The sequence below is a fragment of the Oreochromis niloticus genome, linkage group LG16 (assembly GCF_001858045.2).
Source record: "Oreochromis niloticus isolate F11D_XX linkage group LG16, O_niloticus_UMD_NMBU, whole genome shotgun sequence".
Lineage (NCBI taxonomy): Eukaryota > Metazoa > Chordata > Actinopteri > Cichliformes > Cichlidae > Oreochromis > Oreochromis niloticus.
The window spans coordinates 11,247,288-11,268,525 of record NC_031987.2 but is presented as its reverse complement, the minus strand read 5'-3'; the positions used below and the strand labels follow the sequence as shown (position 1 = coordinate 11,268,525).

At 40.7% G+C, this 21,238-nt stretch overlaps 1 protein-coding gene across 4 annotated transcripts in view; it reads left to right on the top strand.

The window, feature by feature from the left end:
• The first annotated feature begins 1,053 nt into the window (after positions 1–1,053).
• Positions 1,054–21,238, top strand: part of LOC100693161 (TSC22 domain family protein 1) — a 38,674-nt gene continuing 18,489 nt past the window's right edge. Inside the window, exons 1-2 of one of the 4 annotated variants that reach the window (XM_019353132.2) lie at positions 1,055–4,459; positions 15,214–15,821. In XM_019353132.2, coding sequence (XP_019208677.1) covers positions 1,845–4,459; positions 15,214–15,277 — 2,679 coding nt within the window. In that variant the 5' untranslated portion in view covers positions 1,055–1,844 and the 3' untranslated portion in view covers positions 15,278–15,821. Of the gene's footprint in view, positions 4,460–4,597; positions 7,438–15,213; positions 15,822–21,238 lie in introns of those variants that run through there. The other 3 variants (XM_003445372.5, XM_005451986.4, XM_005451985.4) reach the window with 3 other exon arrangements.

The window sequence follows — 21,238 nt, the reverse complement described above, 5'->3', positions numbered from 1 at the left end:
TATGGTATGGCTCAGCAGCTCTTCACATCACCCTTGTTCTTGAAAACTAGTACCAGCACACTTCTGCTCCATTCTTCACAGACACTCTCTCTCTAGGATTTAGTCTGGTGAAAAAGTCCCTTGCCCTCTCTCCTAGACATCTCTTTACCTCCACAGGTATGTAATCCATCACTTACGGTGGATGTTGATTTTCAGTTAAGGGTCTAAATACTTTTTTTTCAACTAAAGAAGAGTATTTTGTGTTTTTGTAATTCAAACAACTTGCCTTGATTTAGAAATATGTTTAAATTTACTTCCATTTTCACTCCTGTGTTATGTTGGCATCCCCTGTGTCAGAAACTGTAATGCATTTTATTTATAAAACTGGAGTATTTCCTGCAGGTTTTTCCACTCTACAAAGAATATTAGAGTGAGCCATACTGGATCTTTTGACTAAGGTTATTAGAGTGTACCATTGGTGTAATGCTACTTCCACTTTTTATAAGACTGGTTTATCGTCTGTTTTATGTATGCTGCTATGACAACTCAATTTCCTTCTGGGCTTAATAAAGTTTCTCTGATTCTGATTCTAAAACAAAATAAAACCTAACTGAAATAATTGTGTGAACTTGGAAAACTATAAAAACAAAAAGGAAATTAGCTTAGTTTAATATGTTAGTTTGGTATAAAATGTTATTATAACTTGTCTGATAAGACTGTTGATGTTAATTGAGACTTCGGATGTCTATAAGACTTTGTAAAAGTTATTTTTATTGTAAAAACGTGTACTCTCTGTACCCTCCATAGAATAAAAATAAAAAAACAAGAAAATCCGATCTGAAAACTAACCGAAACTAAACTGAATGAAAAACAAAAAACTCAAAATTGAATAAACTTTTAAAGTAATGAGAAACTACAAAACTATAATGACTCCATACTGATTTCCTCTGGTTCAAAAAGACCAACAAAACCTATTGTGATAGCCCTAAACTGGTTTTCGGAGGGAGCGGCTGGGCTCGGCACTTTCCGGCACGCTTCGTGGATATTGACGTGAGCTCGTGGCCGCCTCTCCCAGACTGCTTTATGTCTGGCAGCAGCGGCCATGCGCGGTCGCCATATTACTGCTCACCCCTCCCCTCCGGCCCCGTCACAGACAGCGCAAACCACGGCAGCGGTGCGGGAGGCTCCATACTGAACGACGCTACCGCCGGGGAGGACCAGTGATACAGCAAAACCCAAACGAGGACCCAGAGGAATGGATTTAACCCGTCTACGGCGCTTTTATTAGAAGTGTTTCGCCTTTTAAAGCTTCGTGCTGCGGATTAAAGGTGGCTCTCTTTCGCTTCGTTTCCTCTTGTTAAAAGAATAAGAATAAAAAAACCCAGCAGTTTAAACAGCCGAGTTTGTGTTTAGCTAGCCGGTGATGGAGAGTGGCAGCTAGCTAGCTTTTAATATAACGCTAACTTACTCGGCAGCTTTTTTTGCCCGCTTTTTGTGTTCATTGCAGCGTGGCGTCTTTTTCTCTTCAACAAAACATACAGAAATGTTAGCTTGTGTTTAACAAAGACGCAGACGGACAACTCGGGTAGTTAACCGGCGAACTGGCATCAGCTGACGCTAGCGGCCACTAGCTTCTTTTGCCTCGCTAGGATAACGCCGAAGCGAGTGAAAGAAGACAAGGGTGTAAATATCGGCACAACTTTTGCCTCATATCTGCGCACTTCGTTGAAATATCTATTGTTTTTTTCTAGATAATTTTTTGGTCGTTTGTCTGTTGAGCGTAGTTTTGTCAAAACGGCGCCTTTAACGAGCTGCAGCCTTATTGCATACTGTCAGAGACCAACTACCGCCCGGATCTTCTCGAAATGCATCATCCGGACCCTGCAGGAGACTCTGGCAGTGTTAGAAAGATGGCGCATCAGGCTGTCTTTCACAGAAGGGGGAGCAACACTGGCAGCGGGAGCGGCCCTGGGCTGTCAACATCAGCTAACCCGGTGGTTAATAACAGCCACGTACCAGCCGATGACTACCCGCCCTCCCTGTTGATTCAACCTCCTGCTGGCTCATCCTCCCCGGGTCCCCATCATCCTCCTCCCCCCCACAGCCTAAATCTGCTCTCCCAGCCCCAGCCCACACAGTCCACTGGAGCTCAGATAAAGAAGAAGAGTGGTTTCCAGATCACAAGTGTGACTCCAGCACAGGTATCTGTTAGTACCAATAACAGCATCGCAGAGGATACTGAGAGCTACGACGACCTGGATGAGTCCCACACTGAGGATCTGTCATCTTCTGAGATTCTGGATGTGTCCCTCTCCCGAGCTAATGATGTAGTTGGAGCGGAGAGAAGCTCCTCAGAGGAGACGTTGAATAATTTCCATGAGGCGGAGACCCCTGGAGCGGTCTCTCCAAATCAGCCTTCACACCCCCACACCTTGAACCAGGCACAGAAGCAGCACGGTGGAGCCATGGTGAATGGGACTGTACACCATCAACATCCTCCACATCCTAACCATGCCCAGGTCTACCCTCTGTCCTCTGGCTCCGGGAGCACCCCGTCTGGTCTCACCTCTGGAGCTTTACCTTGTGTCACTCAGAAAATGCCTTCTAATATGGGCGGCCCTCAAGAGAGTGTTTCCCAGGCTGTTCCTTCAAGTATCCCCACTCAGCCTACAGGGACTGCAGTCCCGGGATCTATCCCTGGAATGCACAGCTCTGCTGCTGGCAATACAGTTAGCATAGTTAATCCCCAGACCAGCAGTGTTAGTAATGTGAATATGTTGAGCTCTGCCAACGTGCCTGTGAGAGGGGGGATCAGCACGAGTGCTAGCACTAGCAGTGGCGGCTATCCTCTCAATGTGATGAGCAGCAGTGGAGGGAGTGGAGGAGGAAGTGCTGCTGCTCCAGCTGGGAGCAACCTTATGGCCCCCGCTAGCATGATCCAGCAACACCAAAACTTAAACTCCAACATTGCTATGACTGCTACAACTACTGTTGCTGTGAGTGCCACTGGAGGCGTAGGGCTCCCCAGCGGGCTCCATGGAAGAGTTGGATCAGCTGTGCAGCAGCCTGTGAGTGCAATTGCTACAGCTGCGACCACAGCTCCTGTATCATCTGTTCCTGCGGCCCCTGTGGTGGCCACCACCACAAGCTCTCGCTTTAGAGTGGTGAAGCTGGACTCTAGCTCTGAGCCCTTCAAAAAGGGCAGATGGACTTGCACTGATTTCTATGATAAGGAGACCCCAGCTCCTGCCCCCTCTTCTTCTTCTGACCCTGGGTCCCACAGCATACGGCAGTTTGTCTCTGAGAGCTTTGCTGGGGGGTCGGAGAGAGAAAGCACAAGTGGGAGTTCTGTGAGTAGTACTATGAGTACATTGAGCCATTATGTCGAGAATGTGTGCAGTGGAGATGTTGGTGGACCACAGCATGCACAGGATTACAACTCCCCTCCTCAGGGCTTTCAAGGAATCCTCCCCAGCGGTTTAAGCATGGGAGTATCTCACACCCAACCCCAACAGCATGATAAAACTACTGCGGCCCCCTCGGCACCTACAAACATTCATCAGCCTCCATCCATGCCGAGTCACCAGACCACCATGGGACTCACTGCTGTGCCCCAGCAGCAGCTCACATATGCCCAGGCAGTTGCTAATCAACCCCCAGTAGGTGTTCAGCAGCAGAAGTTGGGTTACGCCACCCTACCACAACAGCCAGCTGCTGCCCCTCAAGCACCCACGATGTCGATGAGGCCACCTGAGTACACACAGCCGCAGCAAAGCATCCCTCATTCTGCTGCTGCTTCCCAGCCTTTGTCCAACCAAGCTGGATCCACATCTGCTGGGATGGCTAACGGAGCCTGCCATATGATGGGAGGTCCTCAGCAGCCCCACTCTCTTCAGTCTACCACCTCTAGTATGCCCTCTCATGTCGGGGTAGCAGGTGTTGGCCAGCAGCCTCAGAGCCATCCAGGCCATTTGGATTGCCAGCAGCAAAAGCCGCAGTCACTCCCAACACAAATCCAAAACCAAGGGCTGAGCACCCAGCTGCCAACTGCAGCCCACCAGAGCCAGGCGTCTGCACAAAGTGTGCCCCCCCCAAACCCTCAGAGCGATCACCAGGCCCAGGCCCAACCCCAAGCTCACAACACTGGGAATACTGCTCGGATGCCCCCGCAGGGAGTTCCCCATAGCCAGCCGTCTTCTGTGAGCTTGACCCATGACCACAGCAGTGCCCAGGCCCTGGCTCACGCTGCACAGGCCAGCGCCCTGTATGCCAGTCTGCCGAGCTTCACCACCACTCAGCTGCAGGATGCCCAGCGGCTGCTCCTCCAGCATCAGTCGGGTTTGTTGGGGCTGCCCAAGCTGTCTGGAGGAGAGGCTGGATCCAACACTGGCCATGGTCAGGAAACTGAGGGCAACGCTGCCACCGCCAGTGCCTTAACAGCACCAGCTGGTCTCAAGGCTGTAGATGGAGAAGAGGATGGGTAAGAGACTTCATTTTTATACTTTTCTCACTTTTCTTATATTTGTTTGATTATCTGCAAACAGTTTATGGCTTTTTTTTTTTACTCAGCATTTTGAGTCTGTTTGAAGCTGAATGAGTTCACTGTTTAATGTTGCAGCTGTGAGGGAAGAAAAGTGTTGTTGTTATCCTAGATAACCAGCCGACAGAGGCCAAGCTGCTGCACTCTCTCTGTCCTCTGTCAGTGGGATACAGCGCAGGGCTCAGCTGGATGTGACATTTCTTGTCTTTATCAAGTGGCTGCAGTGATTCAACATTTTACCTCACCCGCCCGCCTGCTTGAAATCCCGGCTGTCTGCCTTACAGAGCACATTTTCTGCTGGGCGCACAGTTCCCTGTAGAGGCTCTCAGCACATTTTGTTGTTGAAAAGCAGAAATTACAGTAGCAGTTTTTGATGACTTAATGAGCAATAGAATAAGACAGGTATGAAATAAACTGACAGCCATTGTCAATTTTGTTTTGTAGTCAAAGCAAGTCTTGAAATGCTCTTTCTCCTTTAGGAAAGAAACAAGAGTTGCCAGGTTGCTTGTTCACATGAAAATGAAGGCACATGACTCCTTTTTTTCCTCAGTGAAAGCTTATTGATTTCATTAAGAGCCTTTTCTCTCTCTCTCTCTCTCTCTGTTACTGGAAAACTTGAAATCCTTTGGAAATTTCTCACAAGAAGTTTTAAGAACATATTTTGAGGTTAGACAGGAATTTTAATCACTGTGCAGCACGAGGGACTTGCTTTCATTTCCGTCACACCTAACAATCTGAAGTCTTATGAATATGTTGGCGTTACTGTCATCCCTTGCCCTCTTAGCTTTAGGGGTGTTTAGCATACCTGAGTCTCAGTCAGCGCTTAGCGAAGTGGTGTTAAGTACAGCTGGGAATGTGGAGGGTAACATGGAAGTTATGTTAGTTTGTTTTTTTGGGGGGGTTGCCTTTATGGGTCAGCTGGGTAGATACTAAAGGGTGACTGTTTTTTATCACATGATGTTTAACTCTGAGGAATGTGAAATCTATGTGGGATCAGGTGGATTGTCTTTGATCAGCACTCAAACCAAAGCCCTGCTTACAGATTATCTCTGTGAATTATGCTCATTCTGTCTAGTTTACCTGCTGTCAGTGGTAGTGGTAATATTTTGTATCGGGATGTTCCTTGTGACTAATTTCATGGATCAGACTGTGTTTTCTTACTTTTAGACTAGTCAGTCTGCACCATACAGTGGTTTCTGTGGCTAACATTAACAGTGCTAGGATGAGCTACCTTCTGTGCTCGCAAACACCTGTGCATAATGTAAATAAACATGTCTCCGGTCAGGTGGTTTTAAGCGAGTTTACTTTGATGTGGCCTACATTTTGCAGATGAAAATAAAACAGAACTGTGCTGGTTTGCAGGGCTGTTACCTGCCCTGTCTAACATTGTGCTTCTTTACAACTTAAAGTGAGACAAAGAGTGGGTCCAGGACGCTGGCCCTGGCAATCGACAGGTACCTTGGCAACAACTTCAACCCAACAGATAACTGGCACTGTACATTAATGCAACATGAGAAATTAGTTTAACCTAAGGCTGTTTGATTTGGAAAAAAAAATAATAATCCGAATTGTTGGTTAAGCTCAGTTATTTAACATGCTGCTTGTTATTGTCAGTAATTTCAACACTGTACAGTCACAGAAAACATGACTTTTTACAGGAAGTTTCCTTGAAGATGGGGAAAAAAAATTGATAGGTTGATAAAAGATGTGAGCTTGGTAGGAGACATGGAGTCTGAGAGAGAGTTTTAGACCCGGGCTAACAGGTGTTTTTGACTCTAAAGCCTGTGTAACAAGGGTAGCTGCCACAAAGAAGCCCATGCATCAGCTTAGCTACCTCGCACAGCTCAAGAGGCCTTCATGGTAGCTACAAGGTGAGACCTGGTGAAGGAGGCAGTTACAGGCAACTGATGATAATCTTTTCACTTGTACACCTATGAAAACGTTGCAGTATTCCTTTCCCCCACATAGTTTCGTTTTCATGGCTCCTCCCTAAAAGCTCAAAAGTGGTGGTGTGAAAATGAATGCAAAAGAGTAATTTCGAAATCCGATGATTATTGTTTCTTAATTTATAGTGTTTCTGCTGCAAATGACTGAAGGCAGCAGCTTTTAATCATCTAAGCAATTATTTGTGCACAATTTGAGATTTTTTTTTTTTTTTTCTTGACTGATATCTCTGCCTCTCTTTGATGTTCACTGACAAAAGTAATGCACTTCCGTGACAGCATAACAGGCATACTTCAAGAAAGGTATTTTCCTTGTGATTCTAAATTTGGACTTGTGCAGACAAAACAACACTGTAAATTAATCTAATAATCATAAACTGCTATATAAAGTTATGTTAAATGACAATCCTCTTGGGTTGAAATAAAACTTAATTTAAAAGCATCACTTATTCCCAAGACAAACAATGAATAGCTGTTATGATCAACTGCATGGTTTTTAAATTAATGAATAGTCAAGATTACAATAATGACCACAATGATTGAGCAGCTTTGCCGCCAGTGCACACGGCTCTCCACCTAAAGAAAAATGGTTGTATGGTCAGTTTTACAGGAGCTAGGTATCTTAGCTGGACTTTTGAGAAAGGTTACCCCAAGATATAGACCCTCTACAAAAAGCCTTATGCAGATGAATTAGTGACATCATACTTGAAAATGTCTTTTGGCAACAAGAAATTCAGTTCTGTTTTGGAACATAAATACAGAGTGGTATCAAGAGTAAGCACTGTGGAAGCTGACCTTATTCTTAGCATTTAGACTTCATTCTCAAAATAGAATTTAAAATTTATCCTTAGTTTTAAACAACAAAATACTTGAGGTGGTCTTAGTGGTCATTTGGAAAGAAATGGGCTGTCAGAAGTGCCCTTTGTTTAACTGCAATCGAAAGAGGAACTGACCACATGTCAGATAACACAGGAGCTGCTTTGCTCATTGGTCTGGCTTAACATTGTGGCATCGTGCCCTTCTGTGTGTTTTGGACACATAGTTTTGAAACACTCATGTTTTTAACAGTTCCTACCCACTGTTATTGAATTGTTGTCCTAACTTTAGTTGCAGTAACAGAGGAATGACTGTCCTAACTTTAATTTCTGCTGAAACATTATGGTAATTTTGTGCAGAGGCTGTCACTGAGATGTTTTTTTTCTTAATTTTCCCTGTCTGGTAGAAATATGTGTACAAGTATGTTGTGAATGGGGAATCTTTGAGCTGTATTTGGGGTTGTACAGTTCCTGTGGTCTTCTCTGTGACTGTCGATGACCATATTTTCAGTTTTTGTTATGTGGGATGACCCTGTCCTCACAAAACCCCTCCAGAGGCAAAGCTAACAGTTAGGTGTCCTCAGAGTGCCAGTTCATCTGTCTGCATGTGTCTCTTTGAATGAGGGAGCTTGTCTGTTGTACATATCCTGGATCTGTCCTGAGAGTTATTAATGAGGTGTGTGTGTGTGTGTGTGTGTGTGTGTGTGTGTGTGTGTGAGGATGCCACTGCTGGGGTTTACTGGCAGCTAATAGTGATTAAAAATAGAATGTCAAATGTTCCTGTGTGCAGAATGTTAAGTAAAACCTGACATGCTCCCACGCTCATGGCTCGTTCTGTATGCGAGGAAGTGGTTTCGTGAGGTGAGACTTCACATTTGTGTGTATTTGAGTCTTGTGACCAGAGGTTTTGTAGATTGGCAAGCTGTACAAGTTTGATCAGAAATGAATATACAGTGGTGTGGAAAAAGTTAGCCCCCTTCCTGATTTTTTTTTTTTTTTTTTTTTTCTTTTGGGGGGGATATATCACACTTAAATATTTCAGATCATCAAACAGATTTAAATATTACACAAAGATAACACAAGTAATAAAAAAAAAATGCAGTTTTTAAATGAAGGTGTTTATTAAGGGAAAAACAAAAATCCAAACCTACATGGTCCTATGTGGGGGGGGGGGGGGGATAACTGGTTGGGCCACCCTTGGCAGCAACAACTGCAATTACGTGTTTGTGATAAGTGGCAATGAGTTTTTTACAGCGCTGTAGAGTATCTTTGCAGAATTGTTGTAATTCAGCCACATTGGAGAGTTTTTGAGCATGAAACGCCTTTTTAAGGTCATGCCACAGCATCTCAGGATTTTGACTAAGCCACTCCAAAGTCTTTTATTTTATTTTTTTTAAACCATTCAGAGGTGGATTTGTTGGTTTGTTTTGGATCATTGTCCTGCTGCAGAAAACAAGTGCGCTTCAGGTTGAGGTCACAAAAACATGGCCAGACATTGTCCTTCAGGATGTTTTTGTAGACAGCAGACCACAGCAAGTCTTACAGGTCCTAAGGCGGCAAAACAGCCCCAGACCATCACACTACCACCACCATATTTTACTGTTGATATGATGTTCCTTTTCTGAAATGCTCTTACTTTTATGCCAGATATAATGCTACACACACTTTCCAAAAAGTTCAACTTTTGTCTTGTCAGTCCAGATTATTTTCCCAAGTCTCGGTGATAATCAAGATGTTTTCTGGCGGGCAATCACTTTTTCACACCACTGTAACACCATTTTTAAGTGTGCCTATGTAATAGCACACTTACTTGTTGTTGTTGTTTTAGCTTTAATGAGGCGATTCATCAATTACACTTTGCTCTAACTATTTTACCCTTGTTTTTATTTATTTGTTTTATTTTTTTAATTTTCTTGCTTTTTTGAGATTAAAAATGGCCAGTTTATTAACTATTATTGGCATTCCTCTTGTGCCTTTGTCTCAACTCAGCAGTATTGCTTGTAATTTCACTAAAGGACCCACTGAGAAATGAGAATCCCATCAATGCCTGGATATACAGTTTATCGACCTGCTTTAATTTAATGTAAAATTCATGTCCCACGTGTAATGCATGTAATGTAAAAAGGACATAAAAGCTTAAAAATTGCAGCTAAACTTTGCAGTTTCTCTGAAAATCCGTCTTGGTATTTCCTCTTCATTTATCAAACTTGCTTTACAGCTTTAGCACTTTGAGATTTGGCTCTCGACATGTCTGCCTCTTTTCCCCTCTCAATTGCCCCATATCTCTGCTTGTCTGTGGATGCAACCATCAAAATGAAAAGGCAAGTTATATTTCTTGAAGACAGAGATTATTTTATGGTCAATTATACCAGTCTCTGTTAGCTAGAATTTGCGATAGAGGTACCCCTGTCTGTGTAGTTTGGCATATGCAACCTGCATATGGTACCAGCCAGGCCAGAGTGTTTTGAGAATCTAAAAGTGCCAAATTTGGCCCTCATAGTCTACAAAGGTGCTTTTTCTCTCAGGCAGTGAATATGAGTGAAATTTTGTCCTATGTGCTGTAACATAAAGTTGGTGGGGAACTAATACTTGGGTCTGTACTAGGTTCCCTGCCAAGGCTGCAAAGCTTTAGGGATTGTTATAATGTCAGACGTTAAGGTCAATGTCTCTTTTGGTTTTAGAATGATTAACATCTGTGGGGAAGCTTTCATTGCACCTACGGTAATGATGTACACAAGTGTATGTCAAGTGGAGTAGTGTTAATCTTCACTTTACCTGTCTGCTTCTCTATTATGCTAACGGTGAGCAAAGGAGAGGAGACAAATTAGTGTGACACTATAACACAGGAGAAGCACAAAAAAAGTTTTATATAGATAGAGAGATAGATATAGATATAGATATATATAGATATATATAGATAGATATAGATTTGTTCTTTCTCTGGTTTCCTGGTTGGCACTGACCCTACCGATGGGTAGTCAGATGATAGTGGTTAGGCTTGATCTTGGTACATTAATGTAAAGGATATCCAATCAGCAGTGTTTGGGCAGATGACTGTGTGATTTACTGTGTGACAGATACTCAGATGTTTTATCCTAAAGACAGTCATGCTAGTTTTTTATATTTCTACTTTTTCATTGAGAATGCAGTTGTTTTTTTTTTGTTTAAATATATAAACCCACTAATACATGTTGGGTTTAGCTGATAACGGGCAGATGATGATAACCATCACATGTTATAGTAATGATGCAATAAGTTTCCCAGAAGGTCAAATGTAGGAAGAGTGAGGGCATCAAGGTTGGGACTTTTCATATCTATCTATTCACTAGATCTTTGCAGTGTTTAAAGGTGGACATAGCTGCTGCAATGCCATCTATTATTTTCTTAAGTCCTATTTTGAAACCTTAAAACTTTCCCAAAATTACAAGAATGCGACACTGTCAGTGCATCCTTAATTTTATGGTGACGTCTTTGGAGATTCTGCACATTCTGATGTTATTCCAGATGCTTGGTTTATTTATTTAAATGGAGTGGTAGGGATTCATTTCATTTTGTTATTTTATTCATTTTTTTTAAGGTTGATAACAACACTTGTGATACTTGGGCTATGAAAAGATATTTGCTAGAGGTATGAAATGTTTTGGATTGAAGAGGGGAAAAATGAGACCCCTTATGAATCCAGCATGTGAGGCAACTTATATATTTATATTCTTGCAAAGCTAGCAAGAATATAGATATATAAGCTAAAGCTAGTTAATATTTAACTAGCAAGAATGGCAAGAATTAGCTTTTGTTAAATTTAGTATTAGCTTTTGTTAAATTTATTATGGCCCAATTAACTCAGTCCACTCTATAATAATGCACCCACTGTGAAATTAGGCAGCAGTGTGACTGTTTTCTCTATAATGAGGAAACAAAATAATAATAGATGGAGGTGTTTGTCATGAAGGTTAGCCTATTGTCCCCGTGTGAGTATGTTCAGGTTGGGAGGGCAGTTTTCTCAGATGAAAGGCACACTAAAAACACAATCCATTACCATCCATTACAGGCCATTAGTTTTCCCAACACACTCTTAAGTGAAACAATCCTGTTTATTGATGAAAAAATAAACCATCAGCAAGAACGGGGCAGACACAAACAAAATCAATGACGCATCTAAGCAGAGAACTCTAACAAAGCAGAAGACAGTAAACTGCGCTGAGAGGTTTCTGCTAACTTCTGTTCTCACCCCCCCCAAAAAAACAATCTTAGTGTTCAGTTTCCTTCTGCCATTCATATTTTCACCGCCTGGTTTAAAAAGTGATAGTAAATACTCAGCGAGACCTCCCTCTCGCTGCCTCTGTCGCTCATACACAGCATGTTGTTGCTCTGTTGTTTTCTGGTGCTCTCTGGCTCGGTCTGTACGTGTGGTAGGATTGAGGGAGGTGTCAGCAGCATAACACACAACAATTGCTGTTTACTTGTAGTGAAACACTTTAGTGCTATATAAAGAGAGCACGGCTGAATGTTACAGCAGTTTTGGGCCATTTGTTGTGACGGCACTTTGTCACGGAGATTGTTCCAACTGCTCGAAAAAATGGGATACCTGCCCAGGTGTTGGCCCCTGTGTGGATTTTTTTTTAGATTTGACAGATATTTTCACTGTATATTACAGCCTGATAATAACAAATAGTGGGGTAATACAGTGTAATTCATAGTAATTACGAAAACTTGGTACCAACAGTGATTATAGCTTGAATACAATTGGACTGAAATTAATGTAATATGGCAGTGTGGGAACACGTGATCAAAAGTTTGTATTATGGTCTGGTTTTTTGTTTTTTTTTTAAGGTTCTGGTGGTTTCACATTGTATCGCTATTACTAGTAATGAAGTTTTTATTTAAGCAAATCCGTCTTTAGGTTTAGAGTCACACTTTTTTCCCCCTGTCATGAGTGTATGACTTATAGTGGCATGAAAGTGCTTTATAAGTGGACAAAAATACCACCACACAACCAAAACCATAAATAATGGCTCTTTGGCTTTGTTAACAGTATTTTTCAAAGGGCCATAGAGTTGTCCTTAACAGGCTGTCTGTAATACTAAGAATAATGCAAAAACTTCTTCTGTAGCATCTTGCTGAATCAGTGCTAATTTAAATAAGTCTATATTTAAAAAAAAAAAAAGAAAAGATAATGATAAAAAACGGTCCAAAATATATCAAACTAATGAAAAATAAAATGTCCAAGTAAAAGACAGGGAAGGAAAGAGTAAAAATTTAAGGTGTTTCTAAAACTTAACAGTCGATCAACATTCCTACCCGCATCTATGACCATGAGCTTTGGGTGAGGAAAAAATGGGATTGTGGAAACAGGCGGTGGAAATGAGCTTCCTCTGAAAGGTGGCTGGACGCTCCCTTAGAGATGGGGCGAAGGTCGAAGTACAGATGCTGCTACTCCACATTGAAAGGAGCCAGTTGGTGGCCAGGGAGATGCCTAGACCGCTCGCAGCGCCCTCTGCCGCTGGGACCCTAGCCCTGTTAAGCAGCTAATTTTGCTAATCTTATAAGAGGAGGTTTGTTCCACAGCGGTCTGGCTAAAACAATAAAAGCACATTTTCCCCTTTTGTTTTAAGCCTGGACGGTGAAACCTGCAACAGTAATTGATTCTCTGATCTGACAGGTCTGGGGCTTAGGCTTTTATATCTAATGAAAGAGGTTTTCAGTTATATTGTTCTAAAGTATTGGTTTGACCTTTACAATATTTCTAGTTTGTACAAAGCAAAACTGAACTAGGCTTTTGACCTGTTTTGAAACTGATAAATGCCTTATTTGTGAGAAGGTTGCTGTGGTTTGGTTATTAGTTGTCCAAGGTGAGTAGTGACGCCATCAGAAACATAATTGGGACCAGTAACAAGGATTATCAGTAAGACGTTAAAAGTCGGACTGCTTAATGTGAGTAAGGCCACTTGGATTTAAAGTGTGCTGTAAAAACTAACCTGTGGTGAGGAAAATCACCTGTAAGCCTTGTGTAATGCATCGTCATTTCCTCACCTGTGGGATGAGCTGACCTCCAGTGAGAGCACGGTGATAGACAAAACAACCAAAAATGAGACGGGCCTTCTTTGAACTGAGAACAAGACAAACAGCAGATGCAGCTCCTCTTTTGGTCACAAGTTATTTTGGTACCTCTGGTTTCTTTTCTTCATCCTCCATTTGCCTACACTGGTCTTGAATGCAGCTTTGAGCTCCTCCCAGCTGTTAACAGGCTGCTATGCTGCCTGTCTAGCTATTATTATGTCCAACATGCTGTTCAGTGGTATAAATTTTAATAATGTGCAGATAAGTTGGTTTCAAAAATTTTTATGTACTTTGGTGTTCGTCCTGTGGGACAGATAGCTGTGGATCATTAACTTTTAAATTAATGTTGTATTCATATAGTTAGAACTGTGAGTGAGGAGGCTCAACAGTCAATACACTCCTCAGTACTAATATTTGCCACTGACACACTATAATTCTAACTTTACTTTTGACTTGTAACTAAGTTTACAGATGTAACAGTTTGAGAAAATATGTTCCCTACTTATGAAGCATAAGCAATCAGGCTGTCTAAAACCAAAGGCATTTATTAAATAAAGATCCACAGGTGAAATGTAGGTGGTTGAAATGTCAGCTAAAGATGTAGACCCTAAATCTAAAGAACAAAGGACTGGATAAAACGGAGGAAGTCAGGTAAGGCTTGGATCAAATGCATCATTTTAGTTATCCCCAAAATAGAAATAGGATTCTTGCCAAACATCACTCTATTTGGATATTAACTTCTTAAGTATGTGTTTTCGGTGTTCCTCCCTGTTGCTACTTTGATGCTAGATTTATCTGCTTTTTTTTTTTTTTTTTTTTCTTTAAAAAAAAAAATACAAAACCCAGAGTCACAGGAGTGAATCCTAAAACCCAAAAGAATTTGCATGTATCTACTTCTGGTAGGCGTGTGCAGTTTGGTGAATTATAAGTTAAGTGCAGCATAAAATGCGTAACTAAAGGGTATACCTTGTGCAGTGGCAGTTAAACTTCAGAGATCAGTAAAAGTAAGTTGGCTGAGATTATCTTGCAGAACAAAAATGTTTAGGTATCATAAACATTTTTCCCACAGAGTTTATTCTCTGTATTAATCCAAGAATATGGACAAATCCTATTGAGGGAACCCAGGAATTGCCATACTTCATTTAATAAAATCTGTGAATAGTGTCCCATAGTTGTCTATCATGATGCTTCTGCAACTGAAGGGAAAAAACCCCCATCATAAAGCAAGAGCTTAGAAGCAAATTTCAATGCAGAAAATGCACAAAAGAAAAAAGATTGCTTTGTAATTGTGACAATCCTAAACAAAGAGAGATTTCTTCTGTAAAACCCCACCAGAACATCTGAACACTAGGTCTGTTAAATGTCAGTGCCAATAATAAATGAAATCGATTTGATGAAAGCCAGCAGTGAGCGACTCTGCTCAGTTTGGTTCCATCTGGTCCAGTCTGCTGTGTCCTCAGTAGTCTGAACCAGCTCCAGTAGACCTGACTAACTTGGGTCAGGTCAGTTCAGGTCATTTCCGCTGTGTGCTGTGAATTTTAGGGATCTCGTTGATCTCCCCACAATGAGCAACAGGCACGACACGCACACACCGGCTCCCTGCACTGCCAGGGGGAAGATTACATTCAAAACAGCAGCAGCAGAGATAGCCATCATGCTGCCAACCCGCCCACATTCCCCTAAGCTTTCACACTTTGAAACACACTCACACACTTGTTCAGACCAACAATAGCTCCCTTTAAAAAAAAAAAAATCCTCATTCATTTTAGTATGACCACTGTGTTGGCTCAGCAGTGGTTTCAGCACAAGAGTGCGTGTTTTTTTTGTTTTTTTGTTTTTTTTTGCCAAAAAAGTCTAACCCGTTTTTTAACTTGTTCAGCAGAGCAAAGCGCCGTGCTAGGTTGGCTGTTAAAGACATGGAAATGCATGTTCACAGATGCTGATTGAACACCACTTCAGGGATGCAGCTGGTTCTCAGACGCTCTGCTTTGGTTTGGGTTGCATAGGTGGTGCTGGCGTTTGTGGATGGAGTATTTGAACGTTTTCCAGATAAATTTTTAAAAAATGTTTTCCATGTTGTTTTTGATGATTATGTTTACCGTAGTTTTAAATGAAAGCTGGCAAAACCTATTGTATTTCTGGAGGTGACTACACATATAAGCTCAGCTGTGGTGCAATCTATTTTACATTACAGATGTATCTGCCTTTTCCTGTTACTTTGGGCCATTCGGTGAACAAAATCCTGTTTCATCCTGACTGAATTAAAGCCCAGGATAAATTTTATTTTTCTTGGTGCTATTATGTATTGTTTAACACAAGTTAGATTTTGATTTACATTGTTTTTCTAACAATGTTTGGATTTCTTTGTACTTTAATTATAATTAAATTAAAAATTAAATAAAATAAATATGAACTCCGCTAAACTGGCCACATTTATTGTCTAAATGTGTACGTTGTTAGGGGAAATTGTGACGGAGACGCTGTGTTGTTACAGTTATTTGTTTGAAAAGTTTATTGTATTTAAAAAAAAAAAAAAAAAAAAAAAAAAATGGAGGAAAAGGAGGATTAACATACCAAACACTAAATGTCCTGTTGCGAACAGCATGCGTAACACATTTATCTGGCGTATGCGTAAATTTTAAAATGCTGCTGATTTCATCTTCAGTCACGCATTTTTATTTTTAGGCTTTAGTAGGATGCCACTGTCATCCCCCCTAAACATGCAGGCAATGTGCTGAATCATGGCCAGCATTCCTGTGGCCAGAGCACTGTCCAGTCAGCTGCAGGAGTTTAACACACACACACACACACACACACACACACACACACACACACACACACACACACACACACACACACATACATGTAGAAGCAAAAATGCAGTGCCTGACTTTGCTATAGGCGTAAGGATTGCTGCCTCTTTGTACTCCATGTGTTTCATAGTGTTTGTTCTGCTTCTGTCATTATGTATCTGTTCGCCCAACAGCACAGCTACCAAAGGTCATCCCAGGATAACGCAGACATAGTTATTGATAGTTGTGAGGGTTTTTTTGTTCCCCCCCCCCGATCGATTGATGCTCTCATCATTCCTGCAGACTATTTTCAAGCCATTTTCTATAGTGTTACTGGATCCTATGAGATATGTGAAGTTCTCTGTTATTGTGAAAGTAAAACTATGATATTGTAATGACTGAATTTTATCACAATGTATTGAGAAAATGTGGGGGGAAAACCCCCCCCAACAAATAATAGCAATGATGCTATCGTATAACAAATTAAAATAGAGGTGGTGAGGGAGTCTGTAAACACCAAAGTAACAATTATACAACTACTCACGATATCTGGTGTAATTAGTGAAGCTGTATCAGGATTTCATTTTTGAAAAGTCATGGCACATCTAAATGGTGTTGTATCCTGTGTAGAGAAAAGACAAGTTGGATGTTAATCACTACATTTATCACTTGATTGTCATCACGGCCGTGCCCAGCTCATTTATATTTAAATGTTTCTGCCCATGCTAGTCAGCACCAACAGTTATTATTGTTTTAAATTGTTCTAAAGGAATGACTAAGCATGCTTGAAAAACAAGTGTTAATTTGGTCTTTTTAAGTATCAGTGAAAGACATTTGCAAGAGCTGCTGTGGTGTTGTTACTACAAGTCTTAATGGGTAGTTGAAGTTATCTGCCACCAACTAGGGCTGCAGGTTCGATGGACAGTACCACTCGTCTCTCCTGTGATACAAATGAGTGAGGTTAAAGACAGCTGTAAGAAGTAACACAATTCTGCAATATAATGTAGAAAATGTTTTATTTCTGCTGTGTCCAGGGTAAACTGACATCACAATGTGACTGAAGCCTTGTGAAACACGTTCATGTAATATTTGTTTGGCCAGTGTTTAACTTTGTCCATTTGACTGTGTTTTTTTTGAATGTTTTGTGAGCATTTTTTTTTTTTTTTTTTTTTTTTTTTTTTACCTTTTGGACTGTTTAGATAACTACTGAAGTAGTAGCAGGAACAACCTTAATATTGTTATCGTGACAGAACAATGATAGATAATCAGTTTGCTGTTATGAGAAAATCAGCAAACATTTTAGGTTTTTGGAGGTTTGAAGTAGAGCTATGTCACTTTAAATGGACCTGTTGTGCTTTTCTGTATTCTGTCATATATTTACTGTTACAATGGTGGGTGTTACTATTAAACATGCTCACTATGTGCAAGAAATTCTTTTGGACTTGTTTGAACTCTTGGTTTAAGGCAGTTGCCACAAGTTGAAAAAGGATGGATGCCAGCAGAGAAATGTTTTAAGAATCCTATTGATTGGAAATGGGTTAAAATAAAAGGCTTATCTATAAATACCAAAGCTAAACAGTTGTTGGGTTATCTCAGGCTAATGCAGTCTGATACTTTGTCTGCTTCACTGTGGTGATGTGAGAGTTTCAGTCAGTCGGGGTGCTTTCCCATAGGCTTCAATATTCATTCACTCTGGCTTTGTGTGAGCTAATCCCCTTCTCTATGCTCTGTGGCTGAATGAGGAAGGCTGCTGGAGGGAGGGGGTTTACCCCCCCCCCAAAAAAAAATAGTCCTGGCAGCTGCTTCTCTTATTAACATGAGTAAAGCACTGAGATACTTCTCTCTGTCCTGTACTTCAGTGTCTGTACTAAACAGTTTCCCATATAATACTGGGTATATTTAGGTATCAGCAAATATTTATATGTAATACATTTTACTTGTGTGTCTGTGTTGACATGCACTTGGATGCACACACTTAATAACAATAATAACAAAAAACAAGAGTTTTTTTAAACTTTATATTTACTCCAGGTGTCTTTAGACTACAGATTCACTTTTTCTTTGGGTTTTTTTTGGGGGGGGGGGGCTGCTGTTAGTTTAACTTTTGAGAACTACTGGCACAGTATCTCTGACTATACTGTCTTTGTTTGCAGTCTGTAAACAGTGCTGTACTACCCCCTGCTGGTTAACAAGCGGTGACTGCCAACAGACACCAGGATCATCTTATTGGATGCAGACTAGGACTATCAAGGGATGGACTGAATGCTGCTTCTAGTCTTGCTTTTAGCGCATTTTATACCTAAGAGTCCTAAATACGTTCTTCTTTCAGTCCTCCTTCTCAGGCATGCTAGCTGTCCTGCTGGGAGGAAAAAGCAATGCAGCAGAGCTATAAATTCATAACCTGTAAAATCCTTTTTTAAAAAAAATAAATAAATAAAAAAAAAAAATTCCTCAGCACATGCAGGATGGCCGATTTTTGAGCAAACAGAGGTTGTTTTTGTTTTAAAGACCAGTTTTCCAAACTGTGATCAACTTTTCCTCTCGTTACAGTAAGAAATGTCCAGTTTAACCTGCCTGGTCCAGGAATGGTTCTTGTTTTTGAGTTTCATAGCCCATTTACTTTTATATTTTCTTCATTCATTTATTTTTTTTTTCTATGTTTAATGTGTCTTTAACAGCACTTTTTCCAGAGCACTTGTTATTCATTACATATTAAATGTATGTATTATTACATATTAAATATATGGATTAACACTTTCAGAAGGGCAAGTCTGGATGACAGAAAATCATAGCACTTTCTGGTTTTTCCAGAAAGTAGATTAAAGAGTTTAATTTAACTAATCTTAACTCTTCTGTTAGATGAAAGATGTGAGGAAAGCCCTGTAAAGTCAGATGATTGAGCAGCACTACAGGTTTTTCCTTAAATGGTAAATGGCCTGTATTTGTATAGCGCTTTACTTAGTCCCTAAGGGCCCAAAGCGCTTTACACTACATTCAGTCATCCACCCATTCACACACACATTCACACACTGGTGATAGCGAGCTACATTGTAGCCACAGCTGCCCTGGGGCGCACTGACAGAGGCGAGGCTGCCGGACACTGGCGCCACCAGTAGGCAACGGGTGAAGGAAGGAAGAAGTAAAGCATGTTCATGTCTTTTCTCCCCCCCTTTGGCTATTTGACATGTATTTTAACTCCACTTATGGGGAAAAACAAGGAAAAAAAAATCAGTCCTGGTAACTTTTCTTTGTGGGAACCAGATTTGTTTTTATTTTAATTTGCAGGGAAAGCTCTGGCGTTGGGGTGACCGAGGACAATGAGTGGTGAAATGTGAGAAATGCACACCTTTACTGCATGGTTGCTTTAATGCTTTAAGGAGTGATTAGACTTGATGAAAAGAAGGGTTGGCTGTGAAAATGGTACACTAATATTTTCTCACAGTGCCTGTAAGTACCTGAGCACACTATATGGGGCCTAATATAAACAGTTGGTAGACATTAGCTGTTAATATACTCACCTGGTTAATATTAATGTGCTCATGCTAAATTAATGATAGGCCTTTGAAGTGAATATAGGTGACCTTCTCATGTAAATGCAGCAGTTATCGGTTTAAGATCACAGTCTCGCTTATATACTGCCCTGTTAACTGTAGTAGAAGGCTGTTAATCAAGTCCATTTAGTTATAATTGGAAAATGCAGATGCAAGCAGAGGCTGCCTCAAAGACAAAAGAGACAAATCTATTGGTTGCTTTAAAAAACATTAAACACTACATAGCAGTTAATATAATCTGGGAAATTATTATAAGTTTTCAGCAGCCAAGAGCTCATTTTAGGCTTCATTAGGTGTTGGTTCAAGACATGGTCTAAGCCAGGACCATAAACTTTTCCTTCATTAGTCTTTTCTTAGTCTGGAAATAGGCTTAGTATATGTGTGGGAAACTTGCTGAGAGTTTAGTTTAAACCAATTAATCAGCATCATTTGACTAGGTTTATACATAAACTAATTTATAATGAAGAAAAAATGCCTCAGACCTACTGTGTATCACAATCTAAATTACATCAGAATCTCTTTATGGCTGATTATTTATTTATTTTATTTTTTTTCCTGTAATTTTTGAGATGCTTTGCTTTAATGAGGTATCAAGGTTTCACAGGCAGTTTAATTCTCTGGAGTATCAAAGAAACCTTTTTTTTTGTTTTGTGTGTGTGTGGTGTTTTTGGGTTTTTTTTGTTTGTTTGTTTGTTTTTTTAAATGTCAGAGAAGGTTTGTTTTTGAGAATGGTGAACTTCAGCTCACAAGTCAGTTTGTGAGATGCCAAATTTGAATTATTTCTCTGAGGAGAAATTCACCATAAAGTTGTGTACAGTATGAAGTGTGCTGAATTAGAGAAAGTTTGGCTGCAGGACTGTACCAGCAGATGGCAGTGTGTGCAAACTAATACTTCCTAGTCATCCTCAAACGGGCAGTGTCATTAGTAGTATAGCCTTGCCTTGTCTGTGACTGTCTGTGACCGTCAGCAGTTATTTACTTTATTTCTTATTTGTAAAACGGGAGGAAAAGATGAAGCAAAGAGAAATTGATTTCCTTTTAGGCTCAATGCTGAGAACACTCTTGAATGAAGTTACAGCTTCTTATCAGATGCTTTATGCTGTTATAACTGTGTGTTAGGGAAATGCAATGTAATAGGCCTGAAGGCTAGGAATGGTAGGAATAGCGTATATTGTCACAGTCACTTATGGTGTGCCTCTTGGTGTAATTGTAAATAAATTGTTAGTATCAACTTGTTACGGTCAAAGAAGCAGAAGGACAGAGGAGGCATAAATGAGAGAAATGATGAGACCGTAGTGTTTTCAGGCCAGTTTTCTCAAGGAGTTACAGGAGAAAAGCTGAATTGCATCCTGGTTGTCACCGCAGGATGGTGCTGATGTTTTATTGTCATTTTTTGAGTTTACAGTTAAAGGTATGTGGTGGTGTTGGGCTTTGGCTGTTATTTCCACTTTGCTGCAGATCACTTGTTTGTTTAGCTTTTTTGGTAAATCCAGACAGTATTTTATGAATCATCTTTTTGCTAGTTTAGCAGTCAAGCAGCTACCCAGACTCACTTATCTGA